The 13,873-nt window shown below is 40.2% G+C and overlaps 1 protein-coding gene across 3 annotated transcripts in view; it reads left to right on the top strand.

Moving 5' to 3' along the window:
- prkcaa (protein kinase C, alpha, a) overlaps positions 1-13,873 on the top strand; it is a 64,601-nt gene that overhangs the window by 44,479 nt on the left and 6,249 nt on the right. For all 3 annotated transcript variants that reach the window (XM_061273908.1, XM_061273909.1, XM_061273910.1), the window contains 8 exons: positions 261-404; positions 516-689; positions 1,618-1,709; positions 2,071-2,133; positions 2,362-2,500; positions 9,009-9,089; positions 9,862-9,969; positions 11,330-11,470. In XM_061273908.1, the coding sequence (XP_061129892.1) occupies positions 261-404; positions 516-689; positions 1,618-1,709; positions 2,071-2,133; positions 2,362-2,500; positions 9,009-9,089; positions 9,862-9,969; positions 11,330-11,470 (942 nt within the window). The remainder of the gene's footprint in view (positions 1-260; positions 405-515; positions 690-1,617; positions 1,710-2,070; positions 2,134-2,361; positions 2,501-9,008; positions 9,090-9,861; positions 9,970-11,329; positions 11,471-13,873) is intronic.

Raw genomic sequence — 13,873 nt, forward strand, 5'->3', positions numbered from 1 at the left:
GTGGAATTTATGTGTAATAGTTTCAAGTTTGTGGAAAAAAGTCCACCCAACACTGTCCCAATCCTATCCCAACAAGGAAATATAACATTGGATTGTGGCTTGAGGTCCAACTCAGAAAGTATTGTTACATATTGCTCAAGGAAATGTCATTCAAAGCAGATTATTGTCTTTGAAAGGGAGCATTTAGATTTGGACATTATTCAAATGTTGTGCTCCTTGGACTGCATGTTGACGCACCCTGTCCTGTCATGTGAGCGCAGAAAGCCAAACTGGGCCCAACCAAGAAGGCCGCCACAGAGACAGATGGCAGTCCATCCAGCCAGCTGCCACTCAACAGCTTGGACCAAGTCAAACTCAGTGACTTCAACTTCTTGGCTGTACTTGGGAAAGGCAGCTTTGGCAAGGTAAACTGGAATGTTGTTTTCTTTCCTTGCGGTACGACACATGTTAAAAGTCACCTTTCGCAAGAAAGTCAGCTGCTCTTTGGTGAAAATGACTTTTTGTTGTGACTGAAGGTGATGCTGGCAGAAATGAAGGCCACAGAAGAACTGTATGCCATAAAGATCCTCAAAAAAGACGTGGTGATTCAGGACGACGACGTTGAATGTACCATGGTGGAGAAGAGGGTCCTTGCCCAGCAGGAGAAACCAGCCTTCCTCACACAGCTACACTCGTGCTTCCAGACTGTGGTGGGTACAATGCTCTTAGGTCAAGGTCGTTTCAAAGTATGTTGCTCTGAGCTAAACAGAGGACACGCATGACAAGTACAATGAAAGGGAGGGGGTTAAACAGGCAGTTTGTGTGGAAAACACGTAATTGCACATTTGAGTCCTTAGGGAAAAAAACAGACTGCGCAACCTGAGAGAACAAAGTGACGCTTGCACTATATAAAAAGAAAAAAAAAATACACTAAACCCTTAGAGGCCAAACACAGACTGAGGCTTAATAATAAAATGAGCAGCTCTGTGGCATTACAAAACATAAAATACATTTGGCCACTTAACCACGTATGCAATGAATGAATGCGGCGTACAACAATGACAAACCGTCTACGTGATTCATTGTGAAACTGCAAGCACAATAATAATAAGAAATCCAAATGATGTATTATTCTGTTCAATTACGCCTGGTTTTATTCCCATAATTTAGAGTGTGTGAGGCTCAGTTGTATAGGATATGTACAATGTGTTCCATTTCCGTGTTAGAATAGCAGTCAGAGGTCATGCTTTGTCACGGCCAAATAATCCCTCTGCAATTTTAAATTGTGCCATAAAGATTTATACTTGTTCATTGGGATATTGAGAAAAACACAAAAAATATCAAAACGTTAAGAAAATACATTTTTCCATGTAATGAGTCTTCTGTTCTTCTGTGGTCCATCGCCCACCCAATCCCTCAATTTAATAAAGTTTGCAGAAAATCAGCCAAATACTTTTAATTAATCCTTCTCACAATCAATGGAAAAAAAGATCATTTTGCAAAATAATACTTCCACCTATGGGTGGAGAAACCGTCAATGGAATTAACGGGAGTTTTCAAAATAGATTTAATGAAGAAAAAAAGAGACGTTCTGATTTTTCTATGTGCACTTTTATTCCCCATTTCTTTTGCACACAGGATCGTCTGTACTTTGTCATGGAGTACGTGACTGGAGGAGACCTCATGTATCACATTCAACAAGTGGGCAAGTTCAAGGAACCGCAAGCAGTGTAAGGAATTTAAAGCCGCCTTTTCCACAAATAATCGTTCGTGCATTGCTGTCGTATTTATTAAAGCACTCACACCGATGGCCGCTTTACAGTATGTCAAGTACGAATATTGGCAACAAATTGAGTGAGGTTAGTTTGCAAGAAGTGTTGACTCTTTTGCTTATTCGATTTTTGTGTGGGGCTCCACAGTGGTGTAGTGGTTAGGCCGCGGGTTTGAATCCTGGCTCAGGCTCTCCTCTGTGGAGTTTGCATGTTCTCCCCTTGCGTTAGGTTCATTGACTCGAAATTGTTCATGGGTGTGAGTGTGAATGATTGTTTGTCCATATGCGCTCTGCGATTGGCTGTGTTGTTGTAATTGCAGGTTCTATGCAGCAGAGATCGCTGTCGGTCTCTTCTTCCTTCACCGTAAAGGAGTCATCTACAGGTAAGCATTTATTTTAGCTAATGACAATTATATTGAAGTCTACTTTTCAGATAGATTAATTCTGAAGAGAAAGGCATTTTTGTAAGAGCAATAGTTTTAATGAAATCAGTTAGCCATGATTGACATTGCAAACCATGTTCTTGAAGGCCGTTCAAAAATGAATATGAATGCCCTTCAGGGATTTTCTTTAAAATATCAGTATTAACATGTATTTGTCTGCTTCTCCAGAGATCTCAAGTTGGACAACGTGATGCTCGACAGTGAGGGACATATTAAGATTGCTGACTTTGGCATGTGTAAAGAGAACATGTCAGATGGAGTGACCACTCGCACTTTCTGTGGTACTCCAGACTACATCGCCCCTGAGGTAAGGTTTGAACTTGGAAGATGTGTGCGTGCGTGTGCTTGTGTGTGTGTGCGTGTGTGAGAGTGAGCATGGCCTGATGCAAGAGGTCACTTGTGTCATCCTCACGGACCACATTAAGGCCACAGCCTCAGGACACACATGCATGCAGACACACACGCGCATGCACGCACGCACGCACACACACACACGTGTGCTTTCTAATGATGTAAGCACTGTAGTCAAGCAGACTCCCAGTGCGTCTGCTGCGAAGCACAGCGTGGGGTGTCTGCTTGTCCCCAGCAAAACGCTGATGCCAAAATGCTGCTTCGGTCCGCGCACAACCATCATCATCAAACACAGCGATGACAAAAAAATTGTTTTTTGACCTTAAGTGGCCTACATTCAGTATGGTGGCTTGGGTAGAAGAAACATGAGTGGAAATAGGGTTTTCGTCATCATCTGAAAAAAAAAAACCATGAGACGCGATTTGCATGGCAGATGTCACAATTATAGAAAAAGAGCTAGCACGAAAAGCAGTTTTAGTTATTATCCTGCTGTAAAACTGCACGTCGGGCTCGGGTTAATGTTGCTGCTGGTGCTGGGTTGTTGACTGACCCTCCACAGCGGATCAAACAAGCGACACTAATGGCATGCTGCGTGTCCAAATCATTTTGCATATTAGAGGTCTTTCCTCCCTTTGTTGAAATCTCAACATTGCAAGTATTGCACGTCGCTCTATTTTTGTTCTTCTTAGTGAAAAGTTTTGAACGCTTCTGCCTCACAGGTGCCATCATTGTTTATGTGCAAAGTGATGAAATTCATGCTGACTGGAATCGCTAAGGGAATTGTTAGCAAAATAGCAAACGATTCCAAGGAATTGGTAACGTGGGAACTCAATTCCCATCCCTAGCCTTGACTCAGATATGAACTTAAGTGACCATCCATCTTTGAGGCTTCAATAGGATGTCGATATAGGGAAGGCTGTCCACAAGGATTAGGATTCTGTAATGGAAATTTCTGATCATTCTTTGAGAAGAGCATTTATGAGGTCACACACTGATGTTGAACGAGAAGCTCTGGCTTGTAATTCATCCCTAAGGTGTTCAGTCGGTTCATCCATGCGAGACTCTGCCGTCCAAGTTTTTATGGACCTTGCTTTGTGCCCTCGTACCCAGTCATGTTAAAAATGAGATAAGGAGCCTGCTGCAGTTATTTCACCTATACATATACTGTAAGTTTGTCCAACTTTGTGGCCATTATCAGTTAGTTCCCTTCTGTCCACTGGGGACTTGTGTTATAGATTTTCTTCCCTGTCAGAATGAGATATTGTCTACATGGAGTCAAGGACAACATGCTGTGACTGCACACAGTCAGACTGACACTAATGCTCCAGTCACTGAAGGCACAGCGGGGATGGCATCGGCCGCTGCCTCCACCATTCTGTGAGTGAGTGGACAAACGTACAATAGCGCACACACGCTGTAGTTTTTTTACACACGTCGTTGGAAGTGTTACATACTTCTCAACGAATTAATCATTTGGAGAGACGACTGACTTCAAATGTGTCACAACATATTTTCACTCTCTTTGACAGATTTCAACTTTGTGGTCAAGAAACTTCTCAGTCCATCTATTTATTCCTTACAGTATACCGCCTATCCTCACAGCCATATTAGTAAGGGTCTACTTAAATAGTATACAGGTGGTGGGTTTTACTGAGCGACAAGTTGGGGTGGCTAACTCCCAAAGTAACCTCCTGCAAACATACCCCTTGCTTCTTTCAATATTTAACAAAATAATCCTGCCCCTTTTCAGAAGCTAAAGATTTTATCTAATGTAATTTCAGAAAACAGTCACACTAACATACACACACATGCAAGCTTGCATATACAGGCACACTCAAAAAGCTAAGGAATTGACTGTTTCTGATCTGTTTCTCATCTTAATTGTATTTATTTATTGTTGAGTTGCGATTTACATTATTTTTCCTGAGTCTCTGTGCTCCTCCATTCCCTGCATGGAATAAGCAGCTACTTAAAAAACAACAATGCAACTTATCTTGGCAGAAAAAAAAGCAACTTCAGTGTTAGTCAAACTGCAAGATTTGGTTTGATTTTACATTTGTGTCGCAGGTAAGGTGGAAAATGAAGGAGGAATCCATTTGAATTTAGTGCAGCTCCGGATAAAGTCGTAGCTGATTCTTCTTCTTTCTGTGCAAATAATAATGCATGAGCGAAACAAAAAGATCTTAAGATACACTTTTTGGTGCTGGAATTCCACGCTTTACCCATTGCCATTCAAATGTAAAAATTCATTTGTGTTAAAGTTGTAACCTGAGAAATATTCTCACTTTCGACTTTTCATCGGCGGCTGGAGAATCAAAATGTTTTCCCTTGCCTGTCAGTGCACACGTGAACACACACGTACACATGGAGTTATCGCTCTGTTTAGCCTGACCTATATAAGTAGTCTGTTATTGTGCCTGTCAGGGAGGAATGATTGCACTAATGTACATTTACACCTCAGTGACTTTGCTACAACGAGAAAGCAATAGAGACAAAAAGCTGATTCCGTCAGGAAAACAAGGAGATGTAAAAGCTATTAAATGTGCGTAAAAGAGCAGAAGAAGAAGCAGGACAATGAAGGCAGAAAGGAAGGCGTAGAATCAGTCTAAGGATGACTCAGTGACATTTCACAGGGCATTTGAGACTATTGAGCTGTCTGATGCGGCACATTTCCCTTTGTGGTTTTGTTGACCCAAGCACACGGCTTCGTCTCTGGAATAAAAAAAGAAAAAAATCTCAGAATGCCATCAAGGTAATGAAGTACAAATTTAGCTTCTTAACAACCTCTCTTTTCCTTTATTCTATTTTTACTCGATTTGCTGGCCACTAGGAACACCTGCATTATCTTTCAAGATCCAACATTGCAGCACTGTGCAAAGCACATCCGTCGCAGTTGTGATGCTCAGTTTTTGAATCCCTGTGACGATGCTCACTTTCCTTAAACAGTTGGTGTGAATGTTTGTCTATCAGTGCCATGTGCCCCAAAAGTCAGTCTCGCCCGCAGTCAGCTGGGATAGGCTCCAGCTTACCTCCGACCCTCATGAGCAATTGTATATAAGCATCCTCCAATATCAGCAAAGCATTCACCACAATGCAGTGAATTCTAAATAGTTTTCATATGGAGCACAAAGGTGGTCTGGGCTGCTCTGGTGCACGTACATGTACGTATAAGCATGTGTGTCTGAGTGTTTTTGTAAAGAGACTAGCCTGAAATAGCTAGCAGTCTGATCCAAAACTGTCATGTAGTATTAGGCCTAATGGAAGAGCAATGTCTATAGCAAAACACACATACATACACACATACACGCACAACAGAAACACCCCAACACTTGCGTAGAGCCATAAACAAGTATGTATATATAAATAAATAAATTCATATAGATGTATAGATATACTGTAAAGGAGTAACTCTATAGTAGATGGACATAAAGAATTATATATGTAGGTCTGCTGGTATGTACACACACACGCTCATATGCTGTAGTAGATCAGCAGAGTTGGCCAGAGGCTTTTATACAATAAAATAAATAAACAACTAGATAAAAGCATTGGATGTCAGACTGGTTTCACACATGTCTCTTCCAATTGCTATTTCTTCTTCTCACAACCTGCCTGATAGAAAGAACACTTACGTGACTTATTCATCACTTTCCTCCAACTCAATGTGAAACCCAAAACATCAACGCATTACATAAAGGTCAGCATGACCGAATTTCTTTTCTGCTGGTGGTGTTGCAGATAAGTTCAGGGTGACAAGTCACAGTTACTTCACATTAGCACTTTCATTGGGGAGTACTTTTTTGTACACTCTAAAAGGATGAAATTAATATGTTTGGCCTAAAAGCATGTTGATTATACAAACAATATACTACACATTATGTCCAATATTATTTTTTAATTTTCGGAGAACACCAAATATTGACGCTATTGAAGGGGAAATAAATATCGAGGGAAAATGGAATTTATACTGCAGGTGTTCACGTCGCAGTTCTATCATTTCTTTTTCTGTAGCTCCAGTGCAGCTCCACCCCTAGTTGTCATGGTAATGAAGTCCATATTTGCCATTGGCCTAACAGGATGCAGGCAGGGAACTAGCCATTTTTTTTTGTGGGGTGGTCAGGATGACACAACGGAATACACACCATTTGCATTGTTGTAATTTAAAAATAATGCACATTATGTCTCCTATAAAATCGGCTGTATGTTTCATAAGGGTGTTACAATGGTGATGGCCTGGAACAAATTAATTTGCATATATTAAATTTCAGTCTGGTTTCATTACTTACCACATCCTTCTCTCTCTCTCTCCTTTTTTTTAAAAATCCTAAACAGCAATGTGATGCACTGTTTTGTCTCTCCTGACCAAAATCTTCCTGAGTCTAAATTCGTTAATGTGGACAGTTTTTGCAAGAGACCGTAGGGGTCAATCCAGAGACAGAGTTGAACGCACGTGACATATTTCAGTGGCTCCTCAATGACACACTGTCTAGCGTTGGCTTTGTTCCGCCTGTCATACTGTCAGCTTGCAGCAGATCACCACAGGATTAAATAAACTTTCTCTCCTTATTAATCATCTGGCATGTAGCAGTGCCATATGTACTGTATTAGCATATGGCTATGTTTTTGGAGGGGCTATAATTGTAACCAGTTTGCTGTGTAGTTTTTTTTATATTGTAATAGTGTGTGACAACAGGTGGTGTTTTTGTTTGTAGCTGCAAGGTCACACACAAACTCAGCACTAGTCTGGCGGGAAACAGGATTAAACAGCCATGCTCAAGAATTTCATCATCAGGATTTCCCTCAGCTTGCAGTCTTTGACCTGCTCGCTAATTAAAAGCATGGAAGAAAGACAAAGAAAGTTTACCTCACGTCTTCTTCCTTGTCATTGTTCACCAAAGAGAAAATCCAGGATTAAGTTTGATCCATGGATGAGCATGTGTGTGCCGGTCTCCAAGTCTCAAGGCTCTTTGAATGCAGGGTGTTCACTAGGACGTTTTCACCAAGACAACCAGTCAAGTTCATCTTACCAATCTATCGTTGAAGTAAAACTTCATTTGGGGAAGATAGATGATCATGTTTCTTTTGCAATATTTGCAGAGTCCAGACATAGTGTTGTTTTCCCTTATTGGCATGTGGCTTCTCTACTATTTACATCTTGATGCTTCATAGGAGTAATGACAATGGTGGGCTTGTTTTAGGTTCATCCTTATTTAATGATAATAATATTTTTGATTTATTTAGTGGCTTTCACGGAAAAGTGCTGTCCTACGAATTGTTTGACAATGACCACAACAAATCTGGACACATTTTTCATGAATTCCTACATTGACAAATTTTGACAATTTGCACTGTTGGTAATTTTATTTCTAAACATTTTCAGGATTTAACATTGGTATTATGAATTGAAGGCTCTGTGACCTTTGATTTGTTTGGTTCTTGAAATAACACATATGAGACATAGAATCAAACAGAGTTCTCAAAAAAGCCGGTTCAGGTTTAGTACCGATCGATCCCTCTTGGTTGCCTCTGGATCTCATTTGTAGACTTTTCCCCGCGACTGACGCCAAGAGCAGGTATTATCTTTCCAACGACCTTTGAATACCAATGAGCCCCCACCAACAGCAAACACTCCAGTCAACTTCTGCCTGCATCGTCAGCTTTCAGAAATGACACTCGCTTCTCTTTTTTGTGTTGCACTTAATTTCTTAGCGAAGCAGTCTTCTGAAGCGGGTTCATCCTGAGTAGGTTTGATAGCACGGAGGCTCTTTTCCACAACTTTTGCATTCCGACATGCAGCATTTGAGTGTGATGAGTTACAAAAAGCTCATTTTCATGGTCTGCAGAGCGCAGACTGAGAATCTTTTGCACGTCTGGCCAAGAGTTATGCAAGGTTATTTACTTGTGGAAGAAACTTGCTGTCCAAGCTCAACTGTATTCTTATTAGTTTAGGAGAGGCAGTAAGAGGACTAATTAAATGTTGTGTGCATGTTTTTTTTCTCTACTCTTCTAGGGAATGATGACATTCAAAAATAGTGACTTGTTTTCATGCACGAATGTGCACGTTCTTGCGCTTGTGTGAAGGAGTTAACATGTGGAAGTCATGCAACCTTCGGGTGTGCAGAGCTGGAAGTGCATTTGTCAATCTTTGTGTGTGTCTGTGTGCACATGACCTGAAGGAATGTCCTTTAACTGAAAAGGTCAGATGTTACTCAGCAAGGATCTTTGAGAGATCCTAAAAACATTTAGATATATACCTTTTTTTAGGGCAGGGAGGAGGGATGGGGGAAAGGTCATCATTCAGAATTCTGTTTGTCTATGTCTATTTTGATGGATTTAAACAGATGAGCAGGATGAATTATTCATATATCTTTTAAAAATCAAATTTCATCAATCCATTCAATCGGGAACATAAGCAAACATGACATTGCTTCAGTCAGATTTCTCTTTTTTTGTTTGCTCCACAGATTATTGCATATCAGCCATATGCACGCTCTGTAGACTGGTGGGCATATGGAGTGCTTCTATATGAAATGTTAGCTGGACAGGTGAGTGTCTTACACACATACACACCTGCACACATCCACACACTTGCTCAGTTGTTGACTTACGAGTTCCATTTGTTCCATGACCATGCTCTCATTATTATATTCAGTATTATGTTGTTTGTCTACATGTGTTGCTGCACCATAGCTCACAATTTTCTCACAACTCAAGAACTCAAGTCAACAAACTGGTTAGTTGGGTCTCTCACAAGTGGTAATATAACTGTATTGTATTTTCAACACGTTCTTCGAAATCCATATTTGTTTTATTCAATGAAGATAACATTTTACCTGAGATGTCCCTATATTTTCTGAGTGTGTGAAGACCCTGATCAAGACGTCATGAAGAAGACGGGTTATCTCTAGCAAGCCTGGTGGAGTGTTAACAACAAATAATTCATTTCCTCAACTGTTGAGACACATTAGAGCTACTGATGATAACTACCCAGTGAAGAAGGCACAACGCTGCTCAGAGATGTCTCCTTACATTGCTTAAAGATGCATTTAATTAACAATCCATTCCATCAATTAATAATCCACTAGTTATTGCGATTCATACTCCAGATATTTTAAATTTGGCCAATTTAAATTTGTTTTACAGAAGAAAAAAAAAACAAATTAAAAATCCCCAATTCTGCCACTGTTGGATCCCTCTCCTACTGTTTGGTACCACTTGACAAAAAATTGTTTGTGGTCTCAAAATTGCAACCATCTATTCATCCATCTTGTGATAATGGATGAAACACTCTCTACATCACGCTCTATCTGTCCACAGCCTCCTTTTGATGGAGAGGATGAAGACGAATTGTTCCAGTCCATTATGGAGCACAATGTTTCCTACCCAAAGTCCTTGTCCAAAGAGGCTGTTTCCATCTGCAAAGGGGTGAGTAAAAGGTTTGATCAATCAATGGCATTTCAAACAAGCATGCGCACACGCGCACACGCACGCACACGCACGCACACGCACGCACACGCACGCACACACACACACACATTCATGCATAAAAATGCATTATTACTATCAGTCTGAGTAGAAACTCATGGAAATCAACAATCTAAGTCTAGTGGAACTCACTTTCACTAAATCCAACATAATCTACATTAATATAAGAGGAAGTCTGCTCGTTCTACATTTGTCATCTTTAGTCCTGAAAGGAACAGCTCCCGAGTTCTATGTCAGTGTGAATTAGAATAGATGTTCTTTAAATCTGCTTTGGCCATGTCTCACCTATTTTTTTTTAGCATGCACATATACATTATTAAAACACAATGCAGGAAAACCAACATTTTGTCCATTATAGTACCTAATGGTAGTTAAGATATTATGGAATCATGAATACATTATTTATCGCAAGATTTATTTAGACAACAGCGTGTGCATTTGGGGCTTCTGGTTCTCTAAGGGGAAACATAACACAATACAAATGTTGATTTCAGGATTTAAATTGCAGGAACTAAACCAAGCAAAACATTTTTGTTACAGTTAATCTACACAAGGAGGAGTAATTGGTTTGGGATGTTTATTTGTTGTGATGGTCCTCTTCATATTTAGTTAGGTACAAAAAGATGTGACCTCATTTATTGCAATTATCTTTTTAGGGCCCAAGTTATGGTTCCCCAGCGCTCACTCTTAGAATCCCTGATTGCAACTAAAGTATTGTTTTATTTCACTATCAAGCTGTACATGGGAAAGCACAAATATAAACAATGTTGTAATTATAGGTCACATATTGCACCAGTGTTAAAGGCTTTAACCTAAACTATTTATGAAACTGAATATCATAGAAACTCTTGTTCGTCGTACTAAGTTGTATTTTATTCTAGACGGTTCCATTTTGATACATATTTTATGTGCCATTTGGTTGGCCATGCAAAATTAAACACGGAGCTGACTTTTGTTGGTGTTGCTGCTCATATACCTGTGGGTACTTTTTAATTTGCTCTCTAAAAAAATATATATATACTTTCTGTGATATGACTAAGAGTGGCAGCAGTTCTCTAAAAGAAAAACAGAGAGGCTATAAATATAAAAAAAAAAAATCACAATTATGTCACTTATTTTCGAGCCCTTCTGTGACCTAGAAATGCAGTAAAATCCCATTAAGGAACACGTCAGTGTAAGAAGACTGGCGAGGGAGTAAAAAACACTTTCCTCCGTTTGAGTACAATTGTGATGTAAGATAGGCAGTGCGAGCCACTTGTTTTGACAACATATCCACTTTGTTGTTCTGTACATTAAACAGCTAATGACTAAGCATCCATCCAAGCGTCTGGGCTGCGGTCTTGAAGGCGAGCGGGATGTCAAAGAACATGCCTTCTTCCGACGTATTGACTGGGAGCGTCTTGGGAATAAGGAGATTCAGCCGCCCTTCAAGCCGAAACTGGTAAGTCATGTGCACATACACTTAAAAAAAAAAAGAAAGAAAATTATCCACCCTGTCATGGCCATATCTTATGCATCTGTGGATAGACCTTGGCATTCTGATCTCTTGATCCAAAAGCTGGCTAGCAATGTCACCTTTCGAGCAAGGATGAGGTTTCTACATCCAGTCGTCATGATGAAGAAGAAGCTCGGTGAAAAGTGTAGCTTTTGAATTGTCTATGGTCCCACCATCACCTAAGGTTCCAAGTCATGGAACATCATCACGGATACAAGTGACACAAATGAGTTTCCGCCGCAGAATATCCGGCCTTTCCTGCGAGTCCTATCAATCCAATGGCAACGAAGCAAGACGAATAAAAGAACAGTGATAAACATGACAGTCATTCATCATCATCATCCTCATGGTTACTGGCGATCATTGTTCCTGTCCATGCATGTTCTTGTCCTGCTGACCTTTTAGGAGAACAAAATAGGCAAAAGGTTAAACCTACGACGCTGGCTGAAATAAAATCTTGTGTTCTGACATTATGTAAACTGACTTTGGAAATTGTGAGACTAAAATTCTGGTCAGATCGTTTAACCTTCTGGGCATTCGAACTTCAAGTCAACACCAATTGAGATGTCTTGTGAAGAAAGGGCAATATTCCTTCAACAATGTTGTGATGTGAGACTACGTCAAAACAGAGCTGCAGGGACAGGGCATACTGTAGATTGCATTTGGCATACATATATGGCCCATAAATAATTCCATATCTCCTTATCCCAATGTATAATTAATACATTGTCAATTACTTATGAAGGATACAATGAGGCAAGTATTGTCAACCCAGACATGAAACAAATATAAGCATGGAAGACAGGCAGAACTACTTGTATGTAGAAGCGTGTGCGTGTTACATATTTGAATACAGTATTTATTTTCGTCTCTTAACCCTCAAGGGCTCCGGTTCATCTAAGGTGAATGCCGGCCGTCCCTCTTTGTGTGATGCAAATTGTGCGTGTGCGTGACTTTCAATTTGAACGATTATATGTATGTAGGAAGAATGTGAGTGCCATAGAAATAGAGACAAGCTAGGGATGCATGTCCTGTATTTAGTATTTACGCTTTGTGTTTGGTGCACAGAAGTCCAAATTTTCCCATGTAGAAAAAGAATAGAACTCCCATGGCCTTTGTGCCTATCTTTTTTTGTACTGGTCCAATTCTACAAAGGCATTGTCATAGCACAGCGGATGTTTGCATGGCTGTATTGTAGATGTGGAAAAAGACAAGCGATGGTCGTGTTAATGTTGTGATCTGATACGTAATGCTCTATCATGTCCATCTCACCCAACTATGTAATACAGCACTGGGGACTTGTCCATTATCAGCAAATAGCTGTTGTTATACTCCCTTCACACTCGACTACATCCAAGCGTTCCTCTCCATCCCATTCTCTCATCTTTCCTCTTTTTATGCACAGCCATCCTTGCTCACTATCATTTCATCTGCCCGCATGAGCTGCACAATTGCAATCAATGCCTTCACTGCATTTTAGATACAAAGGTGGATAAAGAAAAATGTATGTCAGTATAAGCATCGAGGCCTTTTTTTTAATGCGTCCATCTATCATGGGATGTTGTTACCAAGGCAACACTGACAACATCCATTGAGCAGTGTGTTAGCAAGAAACGCCCACATATGGATGGCCAACATGCTTTAAGGAGGAAGGAGGAAACTAGGTCGAGTGTAAAAGCTGTTGATTGATAGATGTGAGCTGGAGCTGGGAATGAACAGAGGATCAGAAAAGAAGAGTGGGAGGTCTTGGAACCAGACATCCTGGAACATTGGCCATGGACGGCATACCTAATGGCCCCTCGCATGAATTATGACTCACTGCAGCTGTAAGACAATGACGGGTACACACGCTTACAAGATGACATTGACACATAGCCTATTTTGGCCTGCTTTTAAAGGACTAAAATCTGATTTATTTACATTCTGCCGTGAACCTGGAGAAATACTAATAGTAGAAGTAGAAGCATCTTGTAGATTTTTAAAGGATGCCTAACAAAAGTGCTCTCATTGAAGGTTTCTTGTTAGTGTGCTGCAAGGCAAAATTTCAGACCTTCCTGAAGCAAAAGGGAATATTTACATTGACAACATGGCAAGATTTATGTTTGCTTTTGAATGACATTTGGTAAAAGATGACTGATATCTCGTCACCTCTCTATGGGGCGCAATTTGGCATTTGCAATTTGAGTCAAATAACACACTCACGCCTCTTTGGAAGGCAGTCGAACCATAAATCAACCATACATCCAAGACTGTGAAAGCAACTAAAGTAAACCAAGAGTTTTCGAGAGATATTTAAAAAGTCCTAGTACTTTGAACTCGTGTCTCCAAAAATGGACAGCATTTTTAATC

The sequence above is a fragment of the Syngnathus typhle genome, linkage group LG3 (assembly GCF_033458585.1).
Source record: "Syngnathus typhle isolate RoL2023-S1 ecotype Sweden linkage group LG3, RoL_Styp_1.0, whole genome shotgun sequence".
NCBI lineage: Eukaryota > Metazoa > Chordata > Actinopteri > Syngnathiformes > Syngnathidae > Syngnathus > Syngnathus typhle.